Source organism: Agrilus planipennis, unplaced genomic scaffold, assembly GCF_000699045.2.
Source record: "Agrilus planipennis isolate EAB-ADULT unplaced genomic scaffold, Apla_2.0 scaffold350, whole genome shotgun sequence".
NCBI classification, from domain to species: Eukaryota; Metazoa; Arthropoda; class Insecta; order Coleoptera; family Buprestidae; genus Agrilus; species Agrilus planipennis.
In genome coordinates this window covers 29581-53711 of record NW_020439131.1, presented here as the reverse complement: position 1 = coordinate 53711, position 24131 = coordinate 29581, and the positions used below count along the sequence as shown (strand labels likewise).

General features: G+C 31.6%; 1 protein-coding gene across 1 annotated transcript in view; it reads left to right on the top strand.

Moving 5' to 3' along the window:
- The window catches only part of LOC108742451 (MAP/microtubule affinity-regulating kinase 3-like), a 29057-nt gene extending 5434 nt beyond the window's left edge, over positions 1-23623 (top strand). The window contains exons 2-12 of the mRNA XM_018477667.2: positions 1565-1795; positions 2820-3040; positions 3608-3752; positions 5522-5784; positions 6938-7118; positions 7896-8140; positions 10930-11199; positions 11302-11406; positions 17923-17976; positions 19295-19569; positions 20039-23623. Of these exons, the coding sequence (XP_018333169.1) occupies positions 1565-1795; positions 2820-3040; positions 3608-3752; positions 5522-5784; positions 6938-7118; positions 7896-8140; positions 10930-11199; positions 11302-11406; positions 17923-17976; positions 19295-19569; positions 20039-20097 (2049 nt within the window). The 3' untranslated portion in view covers positions 20098-23623. The remainder of the gene's footprint in view (positions 1-1564; positions 1796-2819; positions 3041-3607; positions 3753-5521; positions 5785-6937; positions 7119-7895; positions 8141-10929; positions 11200-11301; positions 11407-17922; positions 17977-19294; positions 19570-20038) is intronic.
- The last annotated feature ends 508 nt before the right edge of the window (positions 23624-24131 follow it).

Here is a 24131-nt window from a genome sequence, read left to right as displayed (position 1 = left end):
TTAAAGTTGTTATTTTTTTTGACAGTAAATATGGAGAAACAAAAATATTGATACTGGAACGTTTTGTCACCATAAATCTTTATTAGTCATGGTGTTAAAAATGTAAATTGCTGTTTAGTCTTTGTTGTAAAACCATTGTATTTTTTTTTTTTAACGTATGATTTTAATTTATTTGCTACTTATTTTTTATTGCAGACTATAAAAAGCAAACTATGTAGGTAATGGTTTGCCGGTTTGTTTCTATCGAAGTCTATAAGCCTATTGCAAAATACTTAAGTTTGCTTAAGTTTTACTTTCTAGGTGATTGTTCAATTTTTTTATATGTTACTACTTCGTTAAAATCAGATTATAATAGGAACTTAGTTAATGCACAAACGGCTATTTAAAAAACAAAAAGGGGTTGTAATAATTATAATTTGAACTAATTCAGCTACCTATACATACTAAGTGTCATACTGTTTTTTTTATTGAAAATAGGGTAAAGGTCTAGATGACGGCTCCCACTCCTTTCGGGGGTGGGGATGGGGGGACCGAAGGAGGAGGTCTCCCCCATCACTGTACCATAAAAAGTTCGTGGTGGTCTCACCCCCATAAAAAATTATAGGGGTTCAAAGTTCAAATATGCCAATTTTTATACATTTCTAAGCATGTAAGTATTTATATAGTCATTCTTAAACAATATTCAAAGGTAAAACTAATGAAAAATACATAACAATATTGAGAAAGTTATATAAAACATTATTTAAATATCTTTATCAATAATGTAGGTTACGTTAGGTTATCGGGTTTTGTTCAAGTGACCACCCTCTTTCGATCCCCCACCTNATCTTTATCAATAGGGTAGGTTAGGTTAGGTTATCGGGTTTTGTTCAAGTGACCACCCTGTTTCGATCCCCCACCTCCACCCGCTTGAAAATATTTTTTTTATTGAATTTTATTTGAATTATAGTGTATGAGAATTGTGAAAATAATCAACTTTCAACCCCCATAACTTCTTATGGGGATGAGACCGCAGCAAATTTTTTATGGGGTGTTACTCAGGTGACCATCCTCTTTTGATCCCCCTACCCCCACCCCCATCTAACCCACATAACTTTTTATGGGGGTGAGACCGCCACGAACTTTTTATGGACAGTGGTGGGGGAGACCTCCTCTTTCGATCCCGCCCACCTAGACCGAAAATAGTCTAAGAGGAATAGGTAGTCGACTATATGTATGTTGCAGACAAAAAATCGATTATATGGATTAATAAACTAATCAGTAATGTAGAGTCATTTATTATTGTTATTTATGTCGTGTATTAGCATTTTCCAAACCCTTTAAAATATGTAATTTAATGTTATAAAAAAAAAATTTTGAGCGCTGTAACCCTCCTAAACGCTAGCGCCTCTAAACTGTGCTTGATTTCGCCCCCTTCCCTCTGGGCATACATATCACCGTTCCGGTTGTTTTTAGATTCAAATATCGACAAAATACATAAAGGAATCCCATAACCATAAGAAGTTATGTAATAGATGTAAAGGCTTTTGTTTGCTGTACATTAACTTGTCTGTTTTCTTTTCAGGGTGGAAATGAGGCTGGCGTGGAGTCGACGCGAATAGCAGCGACCCGAAATAGGACGAGGGCGGGCGACGAACCAACCATCGGAAAATACAAGCTGCTTAAAACAATAGGCAAAGGTAACTTCGCAAAGGTAAAACTAGCGAAACATGTACCGACCGGCAAGGAGGTGGCCATTAAAATAATAGACAAAACACAACTCAATCCTGGATCACTACAAAAACTTTTTAGAGAAGTAAGTGACTCAATAGTTTTAATTTGCTTAGTTTTACTTGTCGGTTTTTGCTTATAAAATACAGTTATCTAGTAGTTAACTATTTTTGTTACGACACAAATCCTTGCAGTTTGTTTTTCATACAAATAAAAGTAAAAACCAGCTACATTTGTATGTCATAAGTTGAACACCTAGATTAGAGTTGTAAAAGCTTTGCTACACACAAAAAGATAATATAGGATAAATATCAATAAGAGACAGAAGATGAAATTAAGAGCATAATACTTAATAATGTGTTTTGAGAGTCATCTTCAGATAGCTAGAGATAAAGTAGTTATGTGATACATTTTTTTTTTCGTCAATATTATCTTAACAACTTCTGAAAACAGAGGCTTCGCCCCCCCCCCCCTACATTTTTTTTGTTAGATGGGTTTGAGCTCTGCTGTCTCCAGCCTGAGCGATCCCTGGCACTAAGGCATGTAGTAATTGGCCCATCGCGGTCTAATTTTACAATTTGGTTAATTATGTATGTACGAAAAGTGATAATATTGGGTAATAGTCGATAATCGATGTTTGTAATTCGCAAAAAAGTTATCTAACTTAAATGCTTTATTAAAAGTACTTTATTATTCCTGGTTCCTTTGAATTTTTCGACCAGGCATAAATAAAAATTACAAAAAAAAAGTAGACAGCAATTTTCGAATGTCCGAATTACCAAGTCTACATAGAATTTTCAATAGATTTTACAAATAAAGCGGCAGTTATAAATTTTTAAATGTGAGAAATTTTCCTGATTATACCCATTTTATTATCGAGAAAAGAGTAGTTATATAAATATGACTCGATCGGCCAATTACTCCCATTACCATGCGCTGTAGCGGCCCTGTTTAATCCCTGCCCGAAACAATACTCAATTGGTCGAATTTCGACATTAGGATTCCTAAAATTTGACTCTTGTTACATTTATAAATTAAAATAATAATAGAAAAGTTAAGAAAACTGACAGTTCCGATGTTTATTTACGTTTATTGTTTTATTATTTTAGGTAAGGATAATGAAAATGTTGGATCATCCAAATATAGTGAAACTGTTTCAAGTGATCGAGACGGACAAAACGTTGTACCTGGTGATGGAATATGCTTCCGGCGGCGAGGTATTCGACTACCTCGTCCTGCACGGCAGGATGAAGGAGAAAGAAGCGCGAGCGAAATTTCGACAAATCGTCTCGGCTGTGCAGTATTGCCACCAAAAAAGGATAATACATAGGTATGTATATTGTAAAGTATATATTAGAAGCATAAACTTAACCCCAAATGAATGAGTCTAAAAAGTATTATTACTAATAAAGAATAGAAAATGCGTGCGTACGTTGGGCAATTTCGGTATTTTTAGTTGTCAAGCTTAAAACGTAGACACAGTTTGCCTACCCGGCAAATTAGATGCGCAGTGCCTTACTGCGCAACGTACGAACGAGCACAACTTGGTGCGCAGTACAGTAAGAAAACCATGTACTTTCTCCCCTTATCTCTAGTTTTCTTGGATGTAAAATTCAAATATTCAATATTCCTCAGAATACTAAACGATCATTTGAAAAGTATATAACTTGTTAACATTAACAAAAAAATAGTGACAAACAGACTAGTACGAATTTGGTTGTCTAATCGAAGGCTTTGTAGCATTGTGCCTTATGTTTAAATGAATATGTGCTTAAGTACAACGATTTCTAAAACTTGTCATTGTTTCTATAATTCACTACATTAAAATAGTAATTCATTTTATTTTGCCAAAATGTAAATGTTAGAAAAATGATTTTATAACACTTCTTATTTGCAGAGACTTAAAGGCTGAAAATTTACTGTTGGACAGTGAAATGAATATAAAAATAGCAGACTTTGGTTTCTCAAACGAATTCACGCCAGGAAATAAGCTAGACACTTTCTGCGGAAGTCCCCCCTATGCTGCCCCGGAACTCTTCCAGGTAATTAATAATATTAATTTTCCTTTATTCGCGTCTCTCTTTTATTTTCTTAACATTTTGCTTCTTACAAGTATGTCATAAAGACACGATTTGCACTACCTCGAAATACTATTTTTAGGTTTGTTTTCTTAAGAAATTAGTTATGTAGGCTTTGTAGTGCAAAGAATAAAGAAATACGTTTATTTTTTATATTTATCGGTATTTACTTGACGATCGGATGTTCATTATAAATTTTGACAAAAATATAAGTGGAAAAATCCACATTAGCGTTCAGTAGTGGCTTATAGAATATATATAGTGAAGTTGACAGCTCGTTTTCGAATAAGTGCCATAATTCAATTATCTTGTTTATTTAAAATGTTTACGAACTTTACGATGAGACCTGATGGCTTTATGAAATTACTTTCCCAGTTAGTTGCGAACCAAATTTACTTAGATGTGAAAAAACATTTAAGATTAACGGAGATAATAATACTTGCGATAAGTAGGACCAGAGTAGGAGGAAATCTTCAACGTAATTGATTCTTTAGGAAATTGTTTTTCGAAAGCCAGTAGCAGTTTTGTTAAAATATTGACCTCGTCGTAAAAGTAAATGTAATCTAATTTGTTCATTGTCCATCTGAAGTATGATTACATATTTTAAATTTTAATTGTGAGAAAATGGAAACTAGTGTTGTTTAATTTACTACAAAACAGCTGTTTTCTTAAAAAAAATTAACTGATTATATTACTAGACAAAAATAGGTCGATATTGAACATTTGAACACTCCCTTGCCTTTTTTACATTAAAATTTAAAAATGTACTTGCTTTAATATGTTCTTTGTTTTTTCTTTTTGAGGGATTTGAGTAGGTATGGAATAATTTACATTTTCATTTTGAAATACAATAAAATGAGGAATGCGTGCATATTTATATCTTTTCAATAGCAGAATTCGTTAAAAAAAATTTAATTACATGTCCGAAAACAATATTTACAAATATAATGAACATGTATTATTTCCCTTTAGAGAATGGGCTTAATTAACTAACGCCAAATTACAGAAAAATATTTGTAATCGGTCTACGTTTTGATTGTGTTCATTAGTGGATTAATCTACGTTTCGTTTGAGCTCAATAGTAATTCCACGTATGACGTTAAGTAACGTCATATATGGGCTATTATTTTGTGGCTTCAATGAAAATTGTACCTAAACGGCATTTACGTGTTATTTACAAGAGCGAGCATGCCCATTTTTATAGGAAATTATGTTTAAAAAGGACTGCACTTGTTATGAGTAATAATAATATTAATTTATTCGCTGTAAATTCGAGAATATTCTAATATTTTTAAATTAAATACGGTTTTAATTTCAAAAAGAAAATGCCTCCTTTCAATATTCTATTTTTGTTTAAATTGTAATCGTAATATACGCGTTTAAAGATTTGTGTGTGTAAAAATGAAAAATAAGGTAGTAAGGTGGTGTGTGCTTGATAGAAGATCTAGCCACGTCATTATTTTTTATAGTGTTGTAATAAGTACTGCTAAACGTAAAGAAAAATTTTCATTGCTGTATCAGTATTTATATTATTTGGTAACTTATTATTTAAAAAGTCGTCGTTTTTGTTGTTGCAAAATGCCACTATATTGATCGAACTAAAGAATAGCTAATGATATTTTAAGCTATTGTAAATAACCAGTGAACTAATAAGTATCAATAAGTATGTTATTTTTTTTCACTTTGGATCATTTTGTAACTTAACTAACTGTTCTTCTGTCATTTCTTTAAAGGGTAAAAAGTACGACGGTCCGGAAGTGGACGTGTGGTCCTTAGGCGTAATCCTTTACACGTTAGTATCCGGCAGTTTACCCTTCGACGGTACGACCCTGCGTGAGCTTAGGGAGAGGGTGCTTCGAGGCAAATACCGAATTCCGTTCTATATGAGCACGGACTGTGAGAATCTACTGAAAAAGTTCCTGGTGCTCAACCCGGCCAAAAGGGCGTCGCTCGAGACTATCATGAAGGACAAGTGGATGAATACGGGGTATGTGGGGTCAGTTGATGAATTTTTAAATATTTTTTCGGAGTTTTTGGTAGAATGGTCTGGTTTGCCCAATTATTTGCGAAAACCATGAAACAAATTAAATATTTTAGTTGAAAATTTTCAGGTTACCTAAGTTTTTTAACAATTTATTAATATAAGTACTCTGTTTCTATTTAGGTTTTGTATATTTCACTTGCTTTTAATTCAATTCACTGATAAATAATCAAAAATTTTAATTTTATAATAACTTATAATATTCATGGTTTTTAAAAATAGTTTGTAGAGAATATTAGTGTTGTTTGTCTTGTAGAAAAGTTATAATAAATGTAGTGGATAGTATTAGTTTTTTTATAAATAAACCGCTAACGTTATCTGCAAAGTAAATCTATAAGTATATTTTTTATTATATTTTCATTTGTTGAATTCTATTTTAAATTACATGCGTTTCTGTAACGCTTTTATAAACGTTTTTTGTTTCAAAAGACTTTCGACACAAGAAAACGAAAAATCTGCATCGTTATTACTATAATTCTTGCAGCTAAATGATGAAAAAAGGCAGTTTTGTGTAATATGTAGGAAATATTATGGTTTCTTGAACTACTAATTTTTTTAATGAGTCTATGTATAACATCTTACTTGTAATCAATACTTCCTTTACATAATAACCAACTTGGTGTTTCGCGTCTGAAATAATTACTTTCTCATGTGGAAATAATTATTTCTTATTCCACTCTAGAAAGCAGTGCTTTTAGTTTCGAAACACTGTGGCGACGTTTTGTGAAAAATTGAAAGAACAGATCACGTTAGCTAATACATTTAATTCGATCAAAGAGAACCGGAAATTTTATTTTTATGTTTATTGCAAACAAAATACTTGACTACAAAGTTCGGAAAAAAAATATATATATTCGACTTGATTTCAGTACTAACCGCACTTAGTTTTGAAAAAGAAAGAAGAAAATGCATGTGCCTGTAATTTTTTAGAGTATTTTTTCTTTTTATCATTGTTAAAAAGTCGTCTTTATTTTTTTAGGTGATCAATTAGATATTTTTGAACAGTTATGGTGATGTTTTGCATGTCTAGATTAGTAGACAATTAGGTCTTCATCCAAGTTCAGTTGCCAGTATTTCAGCGTGCATTTTAATTTAGGTTATTTTTCAGATACGAAAACGACGAGCTGAAGCCATACATGGAACCGGAACCGGACATGAACGACCACAAAAGAATCGAAGCCCTCGTGTGTCTCGGTTACAACAGGACCGACATCGAGAGCTCGTTGGAAACTGCCAAATACGATGACGTCTACGCGACATACCTATTACTCGGAAGGAAAAGCACAGATGTAAGTTAAATTTTATTTTAAAACCTAAAGCATGTCTAAACGAAGAGTATTCTGCAATCATTAAAAATTAATCGATTCAATATTATCAATGGTTCAGTAGCAATTAATTCACTGTTTATTTCAACTAAAATAATGTATAAGGTCTGAAAAATTTAAGATATTTACTTTACAATTTGAGACGGGAAGAAGTATTACAAAGATCTTATACAGGAATTTATAAATATGAATATGTTTGACTGATTAACGGGTAACATATTTTCTAGCTGGCTAAATAGGGTTAAAATTGTTATTTTTTTTGTCAGTAAATATGAAAATAAAGTTCATTCTACTTTTCTGAATTTAAAAGATGCTTTCATTAAATAGGGTTAAAGTTGTTATTTTTTTTGTCAGTAAATATGGAAATAAAGTTCATTCTACTTTTCTGAATTTAAAAGATGCTTTCATTAAATACGCTTCAAGAGAACAAATTAATGTTTGTGCTTATAGCAAAGCTTCAATTGACAATTAGTTAAAAAAAAGGAATCAAAAAAAATATGGCAATGTGTAAAATTCAAGCACGATAACTAATAAACAAAATGAGTTAATTGGTAAAATTATTATTTTCATCATAGATACGAAATTAAAAAGGTACAAACGAGTTTTTATCCGACATAAAATTTATCACAATTTAAATAATAAAACTTTTCATTTTTTGCTATGCAGATATTGTTGTATTCCCACCATAATCATTCTAATTCGTTATTTGTTAGTGTTATTGCATTAAGTAATTTTGCTTAGCCGGAAAGCGATGGCAGCCGCAGTGGTAGCAGTCTCTCCCTCAGGAACATAGCGGGTCAGGCGAACGTGAACGCACCCCAAGCGACGGCGCAGAGTCCATCACATCGAGGTGTGCATAGGTCTATATCTGCCACTAATGCCAAACCTAATAGGAGAGCTTCAAGTGGAGGTAGTTTAGCACGATGTGTGTCTGTTTGTGTGTGTTTTTTCTACTGTCTCTATCTCTCTTTTTGTCTGTATATCTAGCGTGATCGTAAAGTTCACCAAAATTTACAAAACGATTTTTACTTTTATTATCAATTAAAACTTGCTTGCTTATTTTTACACAGTATTATATGTATAATGCGTATGACATTCATTTATATCAAAAAACAAATACAGTCCAGACTTTTGGAGTTCTACGTCTCGTTTGGAAAAGAATGTTAGAAATAGATTTTGAATTTAAACGCGGTTACAGTTCTTATTTTATACTTACACTTTAAAAAACAGATTTTTTTTCTGGAAGATGCTGCAGATCTTGTTTATCCGTTAAAATTTTTTCTGAGCACTTATCAACAATTTAAATACATTTTTTCATGTTGTATCGAAATTGAAAGTCCGTGCCTTTCACATATTTGGCAGTATGTATAAAGTTGACTGCGTAGTGTTGTCTTATATTTTTAATACATATAGTTAATCTCAAGCATGAGTGGAGTGATTCTTGTGGATCCACTTGTTCCCTGAGGACCGACTCAGATTTCTATATGCGTAAGTGAGGGTATTTGGAGTCTCCTCAGTAGCTGACACGTGCATATAAATAAACGTCCACCTTTTGTTAACTTATGTCCACTACTCAGATGGTTCAAAGTTTTGAAAGTAGACATTCAGTAGTACCATTAAATTCTTATTCATGCATACAAGTCGGAACAGAAGAATAGATTCTCATGAAATGAGATTAGTTATACGTGTTTTTGATAATGAAATAACTCAGATAATTATGCATTTCAAAAGGACTTTAAAAATGTGCAACTACACACACTCAACTTTATGCACACAACCCATTATCTTTACGATCTCGCTTTATTTTTTTGGTTGGGTGACTCTTCCATCAACTTAAATACTTAATGTCGTGTTTTAGTTTAAAACTCTTAAAGAATATTCTTTCTCATTTTCTTCTCATTTTCTCTTTGGCTTTTTAATGTATTCATATTAATTTCGAAATTCATTGTGCAGATGGTGAACGGGATGTTGTTAATTAAACATTGGATAAATAATCAATTAAATGTTCATTTCGTCATTTTAAGTGTCACTCGTATTTATTGTGTAATTTTCCGTATAACTTTCCAAATAAGTACATGTTCTATTTTATTTATTTCTTTTGTTTGTGTTCGAAGTCAGTCAGGAAAACCTCCACGCTGTCTGCCTGTCGTTTTATTATTAATAATAATTATTTAATTGGGTCTTTGCGGAGCCTATTTTTGTCGCCTGGGCGAAGCTTTTGATTGGTTTTACTTTTTTATTATAATTACACATTAGCATTAAGTACGTTACTTTTATTATTTTTTCCTTTCAGATGGTTATTTTTTTTATGAGTAATCAATAATGGAATGTCAATTGAAAGAAAACAAAAAATTGATTGAAAAAAACATCTAAAATTGGATTTGGCAAAACGAAATAATTATTTAAATGAGAAACTATTCGTGGTTAAACAAATTAATAATGTGCTTTTTAGTTTTTACTAAATGAAAACACGAAAGTTTTGTATAATAAAATTTCCCAGTAAATAAAGTCCTCATGACTTATTTTATTACTCAGAAATTTTTTTTCTAAATTAAATATTTGTGTTTTGGTTTAATTTTTAATTTATTTTTTTGCCATTTATTATATTTGTATACTGAATGATTAAGTTGAAATTTTATATAGATTTTGTGTAATATGTAGGAAATATTATGGTTTCTTGAACTACTAATTTTTTTAATGAGTCTATGTATAACATCTTACTTGTAATCAATACTTCCTTTACATAATAACCAACTTGGTGTTTCGCGTCTGAAATAATTACTTTCTCATGTGGAAATAATTATTTCTTATTCCACTCTAGAAAGCAGTGCTTTTAGTTTCGAAACACTGTGGCGACGTTTTGTGAAAAATTGAAAGAACAGATCACGTTAGCTAATACATTTAATTCGATCAAAGAGAACCGGAAATTTTATTTTTATGTTTATTGCAAACAAAATACTTGACNAATATTTTTCAACACAAATATGTACAGCAATGCGTTAATTGTTTAATTGTATAAAAATGATGTTTTATTAAAAATTCTCTTGTACAGATACAATGCCCCATTGGTGATTTTTAATTACTTACTGGCTTACCATATTTTTTGAAACACGAAAATGTTCGATTCGTTTTTAGTATTTTACTACTGTTTATACACTTTTCATGTTATTCTTTTCTGTGCTAATAAACAATTTTACGTTAATTAACTCTTGCATAAACACTAACAACTTTCCGTTTCTGTGTCATTAATTTATACTTTAAAAATGTTTCCCATTACAAACAGTAATTATGACTTTGCTCTTTCTGTACACTACACGTATGTAGGAAAGTAATGTCTTGTTTTACGTATGCGTGATGGATGTATGCATGTGTGTACATATATGGTGCGCAACAGAGGATATTTTTATCTATTATCCTCGTCAAAACCAATGGTTGATTGCAGTCTCAGTCTGTAGTTAAGGCAGTTAATAAATAATAATGTAAAACGTACCTACTTGTGACTGAGTTTATATGGATTTTATTTTACTCCTAAGACAAGTTAATTACGGCAGTTTTCAAACAGAGCACAGAAATATTAGAAGCTTATACTACCAAAAGTAAATTTCAAAATTGTCATAAAATCAAGTAGTTTTTTTAAGATAGGTTTAATTAGAAATTATATTTTACCGACATACTCGTGCTCAATAACAGCTGTACGTTCATAATAAATGTAATATGCTTACTCCATTTCCGTGCTCTGGTTGCCGTTTACGTATTGAAAGATATATGTTGGTAGCTGTGTGGGGTTTATGTGTGTGGTGCGTCCCTCCGGCATTAGCTGCGTCGTCATTGTTCAAGATTATTCTTCTCGTTCAGGACAAACCACTGAGGCGTCGCCGGAGGGACGTGCCTTGGCCGCGCTATCCCCTACGTCCAGTCCGTCCACCCCCCACAAAGCACTGCCCAACCAATCATTGTCCCCCCACGCGATATCATATTACTCCCAATTCCAACCGTTGTTGGCCGACTGCGTGATACTCTCCCCCCTCCTTCGCACTCTTTCGCTGTATCTGTTTCGCTCTTGCTCACTTGCCGCCTAGCGACGATCGGTTCGCGCGACCACACACGACCACGACTGATCTGAATGATGTGTTGGTTGGTTCTCTAGGACGATGACGGCCAAGATGGCGACTACAAAGGCAGAGCTTAACAACCAAAATGGCGGACAAGAGAAGATGCGGTATCCGCCTCAACTAGCCGGTCTGCACGAGGAGTAAGAAGCAAAGGAAAGAAGAGGAGGAGGTGGTGGAGGACGATGATGATGGATGGATACGTGTGCTGTGTGTGTGGTGCGTCTTTTAAGTTTTCTTTTTTATCTTGTTTTTCTTTCTGTTTTTTCGAAAAATAATATTCCTTGCAGGTTGAAATTTCATACATTCATAACATATTAATATTCTTAATTCAGTTGTTTTTTATTTACTTTACCTTCCAATTTTAGATGCACTTGATTATTACTTATCAGTACTAAAGCATGTATAGCCGCTATTTAATTTTCGATTTTTAAAGTTTATTTACTATTAGTGAAATTTTAACTTGCAAATAGTATATTTTAGGTAATTGACTACGTTGCTTTAGCAAAGCACCGGGGCTATTGCTATAGAAAAATACGATCTCACCACGCATCTTAGCATCGTAAAAAAAGGCATGGTTGTGATAATGATTATTAAAAAAAAATGACCTCTTCTCAAGCCTTTTACGGACTGTGTAAAATGTTTAGTTAAATTGATATGGAATTTTGTAAAGGTGTTTTCTAAAAATTCAGAATTGAAATTCTAATACTGTTAGAATTGATTTTGTAAAACAATTGCAGGCAGTATAATATTAACTTGACCACATCGATTAATAAAGAGTGGTACACAAATTTTTAATACAGGTAATTGTACTTGTACATAAATTATAAGCATTAGTTGGAGTAGATAATGTTACCTATATGGTGCCATAACATCCATCCAAATATTTGATCATTCATCGTCATTCACCTCTCTTTATTCTTGACCATTAAATTAGTTGTTCCTTGGTTAAATTACACCTTTTACTCTTTATTATACAATTCAAAGTAACTAGCAGTATTGCAATAAAATGGATGTGTAATTTAGGAAAACAATCTGTAAAGAAATAATGTACAAAAACTTCTTCAAAATTCACTTTTAGGGGATATAATTTATAAAAAGAACGAAAACGACTTTAAAAAAATTACTGGATTTGTATATCAATCAATATTATAGCTAGTTTATTGTACTTGTTAAAAAATGATAGAGAAAAAGAAACTGAAAGTAGATTGCATTACATTAATTTTTTATGCAATTAATTTTAATAATATGTATTGTGTATATATTATTGTTTGAAGTCCAACAAAAGATTATTTTGAACGATTCAATAATAATTTTAAACCAAGGATATAAAAAGTGTCACAATAATATTTTGTTTAAATGAAATTTTATTGCGTCTGTTTTTCTTAAACAATAAAAGACAATATTAGTAGCTTACTGTTCTGATTAAATAAAACTAAACAGCATAAAGTGAATAGTAATTTCAAAAATATTGCAAATTCATTCATCAAACATTGTTGCTTAGGCGCTTTCATTTTTGAACTTGTTTTTTTCTATTGGGTGGATAAATAACCTTCTTGTGTCATAATTTGTTAAGGCAACTGCTACACTAACTATACTTAGCTAATATTGCACTAGTATTTCCATAACATAGACAATAACAGAATAAGTAACTTGACAATAATAATAATAATAATTAAAAAATCAAAACTACCAACTTGCTTTATGCCAAAGTCTGAGGATCTTTTGTAATCAATATGACAAAAATTAGTAAGGACTGCACGTCGTTAGTAGGTGGCATCATTATCAGTGAACTTGTTAATTAGCTGGCACTGGCATGATTAAAATAAAATTTTATTTTTAATAAGGACAAGGAATACATAACTACTGAGATCGTTTACGTACCTCGTGCGTTCCTTATAGATAAGGCATGTTGGATAGTTTTGAAGGTAGTATTAAAAACTACAATGTCCTTGTGAGTTTGTTTCGAAAAGAACCGGCTTACAGTTGCTTTCTTTCACGGAAATGGAGAATATTTTTCAACACAAATATGTACAGCAATGCGTTAATTGTTTAATTGTATAAAAATGATGTTTTATTAAAAATTCTCTTGTACAGATACAATGCCCCATTGGTGATTTTTAATTACTTACTGGCTTACCATATTTTTTGAAACACGAAAATGTTCGATTCGTTTTTAGTATTTTACTACTGTTTATACACTTTTCATGTTATTCTTTTCTGTGCTAATAAACAATTTTACGTTAATTAACTCTTGCATAAACACTAACAACTTTCCGTTTCTGTGTCATTAATTTATACTTTAAAAATGTTTCCCATTACAAACAGTAATTATGACTTTGCTCTTTCTGTACACTACACGTATGTAGGAAAGTAATGTCTTGTTTTACGTATGCGTGATGGATGTATGCATGTGTGTACATATATGGTGCGCAACAGAGGATATTTTTATCTATTATCCTCGTCAAAACCAATGGTTGATTGCAGTCTCAGTCTGTAGTTAAGGCAGTTAATAAATAATAATGTAAAACGTACCTACTTGTGACTGAGTTTATATGGATTTTATTTTACTCCTAAGACAAGTTAATTACGGCAGTTTTCAAACAGAGCACAGAAATATTAGAAGCTTATACTACCAAAAGTAAATTTCAAAATTGTCATAAAATCAAGTAGTTTTTTTAAGATAGGTTTAATTAGAAATTATATTTTACCGACATACTCGTGCTCAATAACAGCTGTACGTTCATAATAAATGTAATATGCTTACTCCATTTCCGTGCTCTGGTTGCCGTTTACGTATTGAAAGATATATGTTGGTAGCTGTGTGGGGTTTATGTGTGTGGTGCGTCCCTCCGGCATTAGCTGCGTCGTCATTGTTCAAGATTATTCTTCTCGTTCAGGACAAACCACTGAGGCGTCGCCGGAGGGACGTGCCTTGGCCGCGCTATCCCCTACGTCCAGTCCGTCCACCCCCCACAAAGCACTGCCCAACCAATCATTGTCCCCCCACGCGATATCATATTACTCCCAATTCCAACCGTTGTTGGCCGACTGCGTGATACTCTCCCCCCTCCTTCGCACTCTTTCGCTGTATCTGTTTCGCTCTTGCTCACTTGCCGCCTAGCGACGATCGGTTCGCGCGACCACACACGACCACGACTGATCTGAATGATGTGTTGGTTGGTTCTCTAGGACGATGACGGCCAAGATGGCGACTACAAAGGCAGAGCTTAACAACCAAAATGGCGGACAAGAGAAGATGCGGTATCCGCCTCAACTAGCCGGTCTGCACGAGGAGTAAGAAGCAAAGGAAAGAAGAGGAGGAGGTGGTGGAGGACGATGATGATGGATGGATACGTGTGCTGTGTGTGTGGTGCGTCTTTTAAGTTTTCTTTTTTATCTTGTTTTTCTTTCTGTTTTTTCGAAAAATAATATTCCTTGCAGGTTGAAATTTCATACATTCATAACATATTAATATTCTTAATTCAGTTGTTTTTTATTTACTTTACCTTCCAATTTTAGATGCACTTGATTATTACTTATCAGTACTAAAGCATGTATAGCCGCTATTTAATTTTCGATTTTTAAAGTTTATTTACTATTAGTGAAATTTTAACTTGCAAATAGTATATTTTAGGTAATTGACTACGTTGCTTTAGCAAAGCACCGGGGCTATTGCTATAGAAAAATACGATCTCACCACGCATCTTAGCATCGTAAAAAAAGGCATGGTTGTGATAATGATTATTAAAAAAAAATGACCTCTTCTCAAGCCTTTTACGGACTGTGTAAAATGTTTAGTTAAATTGATATGGAATTTTGTAAAGGTGTTTTCTAAAAATTCAGAATTGAAATTCTAATACTGTTAGAATTGATTTTGTAAAACAATTGCAGGCAGTATAATATTAACTTGACCACATCGATTAATAAAGAGTGGTACACAAATTTTTAATACAGGTAATTGTACTTGTACATAAATTATAAGCATTAGTTGGAGTAGATAATGTTACCTATATGGTGCCATAACATCCATCCAAATATTTGATCATTCATCGTCATTCACCTCTCTTTATTCTTGACCATTAAATTAGTTGTTCCTTGGTTAAATTACACCTTTTACTCTTTATTATACAATTCAAAGTAACTAGCAGTATTGCAATAAAATGGATGTGTAATTTAGGAAAACAATCTGTAAAGAAATAATGTACAAAAACTTCTTCAAAATTCACTTTTAGGGGATATAATTTATAAAAAGAACGAAAACGACTTTAAAAAAATTACTGGATTTGTATATCAATCAATATTATAGCTAGTTTATTGTACTTGTTAAAAAATGATAGATTTTAAATATATAGTTTTGAAGAAGTTTTTATCCGTGTTCATTGAATGATGAAAGCAATATAGCATGTGATTGATAATTAATAAATTAATTTCTTTGTTATTAAGAACCAAAGAGGTTTTTAAATCAGAATTGTTTAGATTTCTAAACATATATTTAGGAATTTAATAATATTAACATGTAATTATATTTAAAAATATATATCTAAAGTTGAGTAAAAGCATAATCTTAAGGGCATGCTGATGCATAATTTTACTCAACTTCTTAGGAGCTCAAATACGACCAAGTTTCTGAAGTTTTAGTTGAATTTTCATTGCGTGAATTTTAAATGCATACATATAATTGATTATACCTAATAGATCAGTGCAATTCTTTATTTGTATTTTAATTTATATTGAGTTGTTATATTCTGAATTGTATAACGGTCCTATAGTCAATACAAAATATAAGGTTAGCAGAAATATTTTGTTTTCAAATCCCTTTTACTCTTCTATAGGTTTATGAATACTGACAAAAAAATGTGAATGGTAAGCCAGTAAGAAAATTCCCGACTGAATGTAACTTTTAGATCCCCTTTGTCTTTGACCTTTGAATAGATTCTGATATAAGGACACCCCCGAAGATCGTACTTATCAAGGAATAAACAAGGAAAGGTTTTATGTACTTTCGTTTTTTTCTGTTACAAGTTTTAACAGGTATTTGCTGAACATTAGTGAATTAATTAGTTTTTAGAATAATTTCTACTTTGGATTTTTTTGGATTTTGTTTCTGTATAGAAAACGATAGAAATAAAATTCAAAAAACCCGCAATAAGGGCCACTGTGGTGATTACCTCCTGTCAAACTGATTAAAATGTCTTAAAACGGGTCTACGAAAATTTTTGATTGTAATACGACGTTTGTTTTTCAAGTAAGTACCACTTTGAAAAGAAAACCAGGTGGACCTAACAATTTTATTTTTATGTGAAAGCCTGTATCAACAAGATTAGAGATGTGAGCAATAACTTAATTCGAAGCGAATGGGTCTGAAAAGCCCCATTGCTAGTAAAATGTAGAAAACCAAACGGTCCGCTGCGCGATGATCGATTACGCATCAGTTTTGTTATTGTCAATTATCATACACAAAGTGTAAATAAAATCTTGCCTACGCAATTTATCTAATGCCTAGTACTTTACAGCACAGCGGACTACCTACCCATAAAGTTTCTATTCCTATCTATAACCTTTTTGCATATACATTAATTTACTTTTCTGTTTTATACTGTCCATTAATATTAGGGCATTTATCGTATCGTACAATCAGCTATTTTATCCAATCCTAATGGTTTGATGAAACCGTTCGTACTCATCATCGTCGCGCAGGGCACTAACCACCTTAATGCTTCTTCTTCAAATATAAGAATATGTGTTATCACTAAGAATTTAGTGAAAAGTTGATAGAAAAAATTAAACGAGAACAGATGGTTTACGATTTCGTAATTCTGATAGGCTTCCTTAAGTTTTCAATGTGCTGTACTGGTGGATTTTTAAATCACAAATGATGAAACATGGATGGCTTACATTACACATCAACCACACCAATCCATGGAATTGAATATTACCTAAGAATGTAAAGTTCTAGCAAACAATTTCAGCTAATTAAATCGTGTGTACCGTGTTTTGGGGCAAGAAGAGGATGTTGTGTGTTGATTTTTGTCATCTGGGTGGTCAGCGCCACGACTACGATGATGAGGTCAACGATTTATGTTAAATTAAAGTAGGATAGGATATAAAAACAAATTCGATCGATATAACAAGCCCCTTAATATTTTTGGAAGTTATGTAGAAATGATTAAGGTACAGGCAGTCGTGTTTTTCTTTATTTCAAATCGGTACTTAAAAATTATGTCTTATCAATAATTCTCCAGCAGAAAAGCTTCCTCAAATTAACGCTTCGAATTAATAAAAATAATAACACCCTTCACTTGTAGGTTGTCAATCTTTTTCAGTAATTAGCCTCCCAGAAAAAATACTACTTAATAAATTTTTTCGCCACTGACCCTTAAAAAATAGTTTTATTATTTATTTTGCTTTTTTTTTAATTTAATTACTTTTTGCTAATTGTGAAATAACCACTTTAAGTTTTAAAGAAACGTTCATTCATAAATTTACTAATTGTATTATCTATCTTTCGATTCATTATGATAACTGTTTGCAGCATTTAATTAATAACATTCACTACCAAGAAATAAAAAAGCAAGGAATATTAATTGGTAACTAACGTTCCATTTTTTTGCTTTAGTTAATTTTTCCATTTTCATTGCACATTTTATTATTTTCAGAGGGTTAGAGCCAGGTCAGGCTGGTAGTAAACATGGTGCCTCGCCTGTCGTTGGGTAAGTTTCTGATATCAAAAATTCTGCTGCTAAATAGTTTTTTGGGCCACAAACGAATACCTAAAAGATATTGGTATTTTACACACATTATACTATCTTTCTCACTGGGTCTTGTTTTCTCTTCAGCCTTTGATTTTACTTATAAAAATACTTTTATTTGCACTTTACACATACATAGCTATATAGAGTGTTTTTAGTTGTTAGTGTATATAATAGTTTGCACATTTAACAGCTTTAAGTGTGTCTGTTATTTGTAATTGTTTGTTCTTCTTGGAAAGAAGTTTTTTTACATTCCCATTTAACATTCAATATTTACCAGTATCTTTATATTTGATGAAGCCGATTTTCTTTGTTTTGATGCAATACTAAAACTTATTCTAACAGCGTGTTGGGACTTTTACTAACGTAAGATATATCAATATTTTTCAACTTCTCGTTTTAGTGTATTTTTTTGTTTAATTGGCATACTAACACTCATTACAGTTAATTGAATTAAATAACAAGATCTGATTATGTAAATTTATGTTAAATATACGTGTATATGTATGTGTATACATAATATGTGTTATGTTTGCATTTGATGTTATTGCAAAAACACTTTTTCAGTGTTATATGTATTTTGCATTTTTTTATTATTTGCCCAAAACTTAGCAGCAGAACTAAAAGGGCGTACGATATTGCAAAATTACACAAATCATTATTTTATTACATAGATAATTAAATTTGGATAAATACTCAAAATAAATTTTCCCGTTGGATGGGTATTATTACTGTAGCTTTTGATTGGACCTCCCCTTTTGTGCTTATACGCCCTCGCATATCCCAAGGAAGCGGGCTAGGGCCATGTTATATAAATGCACCTTAGTGAACCCTTTTTTCTTTTACCTTACACAAGAACACTTTATTTTTTCTACTTTTGGGTTTAGGAAACACCACCACTTAGTATTTTTGTTTGTAATTGCGGCAAAATATTTTTCAGTGAACAGGACAGATGGAATAATACTTTATCACTATAATAAAAACATTAAATAATTACTTTATTAAGAGTCAACTTTTGGTTAACATCGTTTCATATGCATATAACTGTTAATACACAATAATAAAACACAAATGTAAGAAAAGCCACTTTAATGCGTGCATTATATTAATTAGGATACCATTCTTTTTGGTATTTTTAAATTTGAAGTTAAATTGCTAACTTCGAATAACTGTAAAAAATTTTTTGTATATTTTTGAAAATTCGATTTTTGTTTTATTTCTATTTACGTGCGTCCTACAAGTTATTATATAGAATATGTTATTACCATTATCGTTACAGAGTCGGTGGAGCGCAAAACGACGAACATGTCAAACCGCGTTCGTTAAGGTTTACGTGGTCTATGAAGACAACATCCAGTCGAGATCCATCGGAGATAATGGCTGAAATAAGGAAAGTCTTGGACGCTAATAATTGCGATTACGAACAGAGGGAAAGATTCCTCTTGCTCTGCGTGCATGGGGACCCGAATACCGATAGCCTGGTTCAATGGGAGATAGAAGTATGCAAATTGCCTCGATTGTCGCTCAATGGTGTTAGATTTAAAAGAATTTCCGGTAAGATGTTTTAAGCACTTACAGAATTCCGATTATCCATTCAACCTCTACCTACTTATTATTTTATGCATTGAAAATTGGTTCTCAAAGATATAAATAAGAAAAATTTTTTTTGGCTTTTTAGTAAATTCATTTTGATGGGAATCAACGGGTATTAGGTATCATGTATTAATCTTTAAAATGAAAACCATTTTGAAATCTATAAACTTTTAATGTGTGATATAAATATTTAATAATCACATGTTAAACATTATTATTAATGAAGAGAGTTAAACATTTGAGTTTGATGACCGACCGTCAAGCTCGAATATCAAACTGCAAATAACGCCGGCCGTGAAAGCCTTAGCGTTTTCATCATTATTATTCTCATATTTTTGTAAGGAAGTCTAAATATTTATTTTTCAATTGATAAAAAGTAGGTAAGTATAGGATGGGTATCAATTAATTTTATTCATTTTTTATTATTTAGGAACTAGTATCGGTTTTAAGAACATTGCTAGCAAAATAGCAAACGAACTGAAGCTGTGACTGCCCAACGGAGGCCGTAAGGGCTTCTTTCAACAGCAACAGCAAAAGCAAACTCCCAGCTCTGCCGTCGCCGAGCAGTGATCTATCTACTATCACTTACCTATAAAAACCACCAATACCGTTACAGTAATAATAATGATGTTGATTATTCTGGTCGATCTCTACTACTACAACTACCATAGGTACCAAACAATCACACACAGCGCACCACCACGTGGATCTTAATTCGGTCAGTCGCATTTCAATAATTATCAAACTCGTTTTTTTTTTTGTATTTTTGTTCCTTCGTTTCGATCAAAGTTATAATGTGTCCTGTTTTGGTTAATCGGAATGCATAATAAAAATGGTTCTATCTAGTAACAAACAGTCGCTGCTCCCGGTAGTTTAATTGTACATTTTTCGGAATTTGGTTCTCATTTGTGTTACTTGACTTGTGATATTAAATTTACGATGAGGGCGAGGAAATTTCTCTATTCTCTCCTCGAGGTGGATGTAACTAAATATTTATTTAAAAACTTTTCCATACGCCGTCCTAATTTAAAATAGTTAATGTTAATTTATAAAGTTTCGACAAATGAAAAATAATTGTAAGTTTCCAAAAAAAAATGGGGTTTAATTATCCAAATGCTCAAAATAAATGCAGTAAAATTAGTAGTACTTAAATGGTAGTAGTAAAACTATTGTCAATGTTATCATATGCTTTTGACTGTTCAAACTTTTCCAGTTAATGCCAGATAATCTTTATTAATGATTTAAGATTAATATCAAATAAGAAAAATCATCAACTTGTTAATTTATTATTAGGTACTAGTATGCTCAATTGCAGGTACTTTAACTATAAACTCTTAACAAAAATATTTAGAAACAAAACGGCCCTTAAATGGTTTATTGACGTTCCATGATTAAATTATTTTTTTACGTCCACCGTGTAATCAGGACATCTCTTCACCAAACCTCTTTAAAGAGATAGAGTTATACATACAGCGAGAAAGAGAGAGAGAGAGAGAGATAGAGAAAAAAGAAGGGTAAACCCAGAGACACTCGTGTTGATTTTATGAGCTCTTCTTTGCCTTTCCCGTCTGCTCCCCTAGCCGCGTTTAAGTTGGATGTTGCAGCCTTTAGCTAAAGTATACATAATATAAATATATATTTATAATAATATTGTCGTACATCTACCTATAAGTGTTAATTTGTGATAAGCTGCAGCAGAAAATTAAAATAAAAAAGAAAAATAAAGGATGCGCGTCAAAGACGTTTCGGCTCTGACGCGTGCGTACATTACATTGACACCAACTTAGCAAAAGATGAAAACAAATACAAACGCGAAACTGTAAACCTATGACAGAGGATGCAGAAGAAGATACTATGACGATAACGATAAATAGAAGAAGTGAAAAATAAAAGTTAATTTTATGCCGTTAGCTGATAAGAAGATACTTTTTTGAGGCTTTTTATTGATAGCTTTTTCGAGGGCACCGTGGCGGGCGAAACGGACGTTTGTCGGGGCTCGTAGTCGTATTCGAGTGAGTGGGGTTAGCACTCATGCTAATATGAATTATTATCAAATCCTTTTTTTTGCTATTGATTTTTATTGTCTTATTACAGCAACAACAATTATTATTAATTATTCTTATAACTGTTGTAAATAATGTGTAAAGTGCGGACGCAAAGTGTCGTGATGTGAACGTGTGACTAGGTTTAAAACTAGGAACAAATTTATTTAATTCTGTAGCCCCTTTATGTATTGGTCGACGTCACTCTCAGCTCTCCAACACATTAATTCTTCTACTTTTATGACGAGCTTTTAATCCTTATTTGATGTTTAGTTTCATTATTATATAATTAAGTTTTCAAAACGAAATGCTCATTAAAAGTAGGTAATAAACCTTTTTCAAAAAAATATTTAAGATTTATGAGCATTTTGTCTTTAAAATTTTCATAAAAAATATTTTTTTTTAATTTGAAATTCTTTTGTATTTTGATTAAATGATAGTCAAATGTTAAATTGCAACACAACTTCAATACCTGCAATTCTTTTTTAATTATGCACATTCTAAGTATATTTAAATTTATAAAAATACTCGACATGATTTTTTACTTATAATAATTCATTCTTGAGACAGAACGCCCTTTAGTTTAAATAGTATAGGCAAGTAAGGACTAATTATTTTCCGTTATCAAACTTATAAGCTCCATTTTTTTAACGTTTTATGCGTAACTCGTTTTTTTTCTCATAGATCGGGAAATAATATTTTTCCTGTAAGAAAATATTTGGTAATTTTTTATTATTTTAATATTGGTTTTTTCATTAATTTGTTGCTGCGACTGTCGTCGACCAATTACATAAAATAACAACTATTAAGATGAATTGTAAATATGATAATAATTTATTAATTGAGTTTTCGCGCTTACTGTATTCATTTTTCCTATTGGGATTTTCTCCGGAACAGTTGGTTCCGAAAAATGAGATGCACCAACTTTTTGAATAGTGTAAAATTAGAATTAATTTGTAATAATTTTACAATCCGGTTCTTGCTAATTGTACTTACAGAACGAGCAAAAAGAAAACGAAAAGAAGTCTACACGAATGTCGTGACACAACTATCACTCAAAAAAATCAAGTATTACACCATTTTTTAAATGTGTTAAAAATAATTTGTAAAATGCATTCTAGTAACCCGAGTAAAATTAATTAAAAGTTGTAACACTGTTAGGAGAAATATGATGCTTAGATTTAGTTAACATAATGATACGCTGTATTATAGTAAATGTCGCTTAATAAAATAATTATTTCGTTATTTCACAGGGGATGGGCACTTTTATGTTAGTTAAAGCTACTGATCATTTATAATAAAACATGCAAATAAATAGTTGTTTCTTTTATGTTTATGGATTAATTTGTTTCCCCGTGTAGGGCCGGGATAGAATAGCCCTACCGTAAGTCTCTGCGTGTCGTAAAAGGCGACTAATGTAGACAATCAACGGAAATCTTAACGTTTGTGCATTTTTAATTCGATGATATTCATTCAACCTAGTTGCGAATAAACGAAAAAGATCTAGTAGCTGTTAGACTGTTTCAACGTGGAAGTTTTATGAGTTGTTTTAAATTAAAACATAAAATATGTATCATAGAACGTCCATTAATTACGTGAGGTGTTTTTTTTTTAAGTTTATACTCCTCCCTCTTGATGAAATTTCGCCGGAAACCCCCTCCCTCTCCCCTTTTGACCTCATATATTTAATGGACGTTCTCTCATTAATTTTTTTTTGTATTTGCTAAAAGGTGTTAAAGTCGCAATCTTTTCCTTAGTTGTAGAGAACTTGGAAATAACAAGTTTTAATGAGATTTGTTTGTCTTAAAACTATTCACTACATTTGCTGCGATTTTAATAAATTATTAAGAAAAGTACACTTGTTATATATTTACAAAACCTTTGAAAATAGTTAAAATACTGAAGACTAGAATTCGTAAGAATTGTAACTTCTGTAAAGGTAAAATATACGAAAATAAATTTTCAAAACTCAACTTAAATTTGGTATTCAGCTCATTTGAAGAGAAACCTAACCATTTCCTTCATGAAAGCCTAAGATCCAACCTTGTCCTTGGAACCTTATAACAAGTGGATGTTATTCAATATAGGAGTGGAAAAAATCGTGAAGAGTCGTGTGACAGCCTGGACATTTTGGATCCAAGCTTTTGAAAGTAAGTGAAAATTAAACGTGTTCGTAATTTCTTCTACCGAAATTAGTAAATAATCTTTTTGTATGAAATATTTTGTTTAATCAAATTAATGAATTTGTAAGTTTAATAAAATAAAAACTTTTTTGTTGTTTTTTTTTACAAAAAAAATAAATTTTAGTAAATTTTCAATAACTTTGAATGATGAATGATTTGTTGAGAATAACTTTTTCAAAGAAGTTCAATGTTTTAGATAAAAGAATCAGTAAATGTTTGTCGCACAAAGTTGATTTATAGAGAAATTTTATGTATAAATAAATATTTAATAGATTGAGTTTGATTAAATTCTAATCTT